A 4,145-nucleotide genomic window follows, 5' to 3' on the forward strand; every position below is an offset into this window, starting at 1 on the left:
ACTGTGGAGCATCTTTAATCCCGGCCCTTTGAAACACAGAGGCAGGTAGAAAACATGTATCCTGAATCTCTAATGATTATAATTTAATAAAAAAAAAAAAAAAAAAAAGATTTAGAACACTGGAAACTTCCATTTTCCAAAGACCAGATCTTTGACTCAAGAAGCAGTATTGCAGGTGCCTTAAACACGTCATCTCTGTTAGTCATGCTGTGAGCTCTGGAGGGCAGAGCCTGTGTCTTACTTATTTGGGGGTGGGGGTGGGTACTGTAGGGTTTGTGTGCAGGTTAGAGGACAACTTGCAGAAGTTCACCTTTCACCAAAAGAAAGGTGGGTTCCAGGACTCAAAAATCAGGCTCCCAGACTTGGCGGCAAGCACCTTTTATCTGTTAAACCAACTCTCATGCCCTTTCTTCATATTTTTCTTTTCTTTCTTTTTTTCAGATTTATTTATTATATATAAGTACACTGTAGCTGTCTTCAGACACACCGGAAGAGGGTGTCAGATCTCATTACAGATGGTTGTGAGCCACCATGTGGTTGCTGGGATTTGAACTCAGGACATTCAGAAGAGCAGTCAGTGCTCTTAACCGCTGACCCATCTCTCCAGCCCGTTTCTTCACATTTTCATGTCTCCTACAGGACCTAACATAGGATCTTACAGAGTAGACACACATGATTTTTTTTTTTGAGTAAATGAATTTATTTTTAAACTGGAAATCATTGCCTTGAAGTAAAGAAAGTTTCAAGCTTTTCTAAGCAATTACTATCTCCAGCTAAAACCACTTGAGAAGGATGCCAGTTGAGGGGGACCTGGCACAGAGAACATCCGAGATTTGAGCACAGGGAATTGACAACAGACGCCTCCATTTCATAGCCCTGGCTTGCCTGCAGCAAACCACTGTGACAACCATTCCCGGGGCCCTTGTTTGGACAGACTAAGAACGGTAGAAACCAAATGGTAGTTCAGTCTCGGAGTGATTACTCAACAGATGTATTTCAAAGGTCGGTACCCATCCAGGCACTAGGGATGGAGGTGGGTGTGGCTTTCTGCCTAAAATGGCGCTGATAGGCTGGTGGGAGCCTTGTTTTGAGTTTAGCAGGAAATCTGAGTGTCCTAGTAAACGCTCTCCTGTTTTGTTTTTTGTTTTCTCTTTAAATCTCAGGCACATTTTGGCTTCTTATTACGTGACTCCACAGGTAAGACAATGCAAAGTAAGTGTTTTGCCACTGGGGGTGGGGTGGGGCGTATGGCAAGAGCCTCTAATGTTAAGCAGGAGCTCATTTAATGAATTCACCAGGATGACCGGTATGGATGTAACCCATGAAAGGTGACAATGGGCTCCCCATCTTTCTCCTTTGTTCCTATCCTAAGGTTGCTAACGTCTCTCAGCCCTGGCTATGGCTCCTAATTGCTCCTAGTTGGGCCTAGCATCCCTAACACACTGGGTGGGGGAGCATGCTAGCTCCCTATTCCCCACCAAAAGCTGTGGTGGCGGTGGTGCGGTGTCTTTGGTTTGGGTATATTGTCTACTGGCATCTTGAAGACGCACAGCCCTCAGCCAAGGCTCAAAAAGCCCCAGCCAACTTACTTAAAACACTTCTTGCCACGGGTCCCGCAGGATGGAAACTCACTCCAATCCAGTTGTTTGGAAACCACTGCATACGGTCAGTCTTCCTTCCCCTCCACAGTCCACCCTCTCACACAGCAGGTACCCAGGCAGCCTTAAAGTTCATCGCTCTCCACTACACTCCGAGAAGTGCAGGAATACAGCATCGTGCTTTCCACGGAGGAGAAGGCAGAGAAGATGTCGAGACCTTTGCTGGTGAGAGACCCGTAGCGGCTGCCGCTGGGCCGGATGGATATGGGTGTTGGGATTTGCTGGTGCCACTGAGCTGGAAAATGGACCAAGCAAAGTGTTATGATCAAAGGAACCAATGGGAGGAACACTGCTGAGCACCTTGGACCTCTGCCAATCTTTCCTATGAATCCTTGGTAAAGCATTTAAGCACAGGTGAGTCTGAGAGACCCCGGTTGTAAAAAGAAGCATTAAAACCTTCCCGACGCCACGTCGTAAGTACACTCCTGTAATCTCAGTACTTGAGATGTGGATGCAGGATGATCGGGAGTTCAAATCCAGCCTTGGCCACCTAGCAAGTTTGAGTCAGTCTGAGCTTCGTGAGACCCTGTCTAAAATTGAAGAAGCACGGAGACAGGGAGAGTTAGGGAGACTTTAGAAGAGAAAGAAGTCTTCATCCAGGGATGAAGCCTCTCTCCAGCTGAAAGGTCAGGCATGGTAGAGCAGGCCTCTAATCCCAGCACTCGGGAAGCAAAAGCAGGTGAATCTCTGTGAGTTCAAGGCCAGCCTGGTCTACATAAAGAGTTCCAGGCCAACTAGGGTTGTATAATGTGACCTTGTCTCAAGAATAAACAAACGGACAAAATCCAACACAATTCACACCTGCTAATTATTTCCTCTTCCTTCCCGGCTGGAAATGACCAGTTTCAGCTCCAGGGATCTGGCTCCCTCTTCTGGCCTTCCCAGGTTCCTGCACTCACCGGGCACGGACTCACACAGATACACATAAATAAAAGTAAACCTTAAAAATAAAAAAAGCGCTACTCATGTCTTTTCCCTCTTGATACGTGAGGTTCTAGAAGGACTCTGGCGGTGGCATCAGTAGAATTATAACCTGATAAGGTAAAATCTGTGAGTCACTAAGGTTGAACAAGGAATTCAATACATGCCCTTTTCTTTGTATATGGAGTTTCTGTCAGAATCCCTAGGAGAAGGAGGGACAGTAAAGGCATTTGATGCCAAGCAGTCTGAGCACTTGATTCTCAAAACCAGAAAACAAACAGCGGGGAGAGGCCATCTTCTAAGCAGTAAGTATAATGTAGTCTATCCAATGTATGCATGGGATTCTACGATAATCTTTAAAATTATTTAAAAACTGTTTTCCATGCCCAGATCTTCCTAGCATGAGGCCACACTTACCATATATATCCAACCTAGCTGTGCACGACACGATGCCGGCTTCATTTTTGGCTGACAGTGTGTACCACCCCGCGTCAGACTTCTTGGCTGGCTGGATGAGAAGGCAGACGTAGCCCGTGGTGTCCTGGTGCATGCTGGGGAAGAGGAAGGGTGGATTCACCTTTAACTCGGGAGCAGAAGCATCTCGCTTCACTTTAGGCTTGGGGAAACTCTTTGAGGAGGGACAGGGGAAATTTCGCTTTTCCACCACGGCCTAGAAAAGCCTCCATCCTGTTCTCCCTGGCTTTCTTCCTATTCCTCCCTCAGGCCCCTCCCTCTCTTCGAGGCAGAGTCTCCTGGCTGGTCTGGAACTCACTAGGTAGACCAAGCTAGCCTCAACTCAGAGATCCTCCTGATTTTTGATTACATCCATCCCTCTCCTCCTCCCCCTCCTAAAGATTGATTTATTATGTATGCACACCACATGCATACTGATACCCTCTTATGGCCCTCTCTACTACGCCTTTGTAAGACAGCATCTCACATAGCCCAGAGAGACCAATGCCGGGGTATGATACCACATCCAGCCTCAACACAGCCTTTTACTTCTTAAACAACTAAAACCAAAACCTTCCCCAGGTCCTAATATGATAGAGAATATGACACAAATATGCAAGGTCTTATGCGTTCCTTGTATAACTTTTATTTTCATTTATGTGAATATGTGTGTGCTTCTGTAGGTTTATGTTCTTCATGTAGATGCAGGAGCCAGTGGGGGCTTTAAGTGGGTGTCGGATCCCCTAGAAGTAGAGTTACAGGCAGCTGTGAGTTACCCAGTGTGCCTGCTGGGAATTGAACTTGGGTCCTCTGCTGAGCCACTTTTTTTTCCTTACAGTTCCTTCCTGTATGTTTTAAAAAACACCTTCTCATTTTGGAGGCAGAGTCCAGGGTGTCCTCCAACTTGCTATGTAGGCAATTTGATAACTGTGAACTCCTGATCCTACCTCTGCATTCCTCCTGAGTATGGAGTGCAGGCATGGACACCCTGGGTATTTATCCTCAGTGTCTCTTCTCTCTCTCTCTCTCTCTCCTCTCTCTAACCCCCGGTGTGTGTGTATGTGTGTGTGTGTGTGTGTGTATATATATATATATATATATATATATATATAT

General features: G+C 46.2%; 1 protein-coding gene across 2 annotated transcripts in view; it reads right to left on the reverse strand.

Annotated features, from left to right (window-relative positions):
* Positions 1-676: 676 nt before the first annotated feature.
* Positions 677-4,145, reverse strand: part of Mypn (myopalladin) — an 88,443-nt gene continuing 84,974 nt past the window's right edge. For both annotated transcript variants that reach the window (XM_021205019.1, XM_021205020.1), the window contains 2 exons: positions 2,997-3,130; positions 677-1,893 (listed from right to left, as the gene is read on the reverse strand). In XM_021205019.1, the coding sequence (XP_021060678.1) occupies positions 1,724-1,893; positions 2,997-3,130 (304 nt within the window). In that variant the 3' untranslated portion in view covers positions 677-1,723. The remainder of the gene's footprint in view (positions 1,894-2,996; positions 3,131-4,145) is intronic.

The sequence above is a fragment of the Mus pahari genome, chromosome 9 (assembly GCF_900095145.1).
Source record: "Mus pahari chromosome 9, PAHARI_EIJ_v1.1, whole genome shotgun sequence".
NCBI lineage: Eukaryota > Metazoa > Chordata > Mammalia > Rodentia > Muridae > Mus > Mus pahari.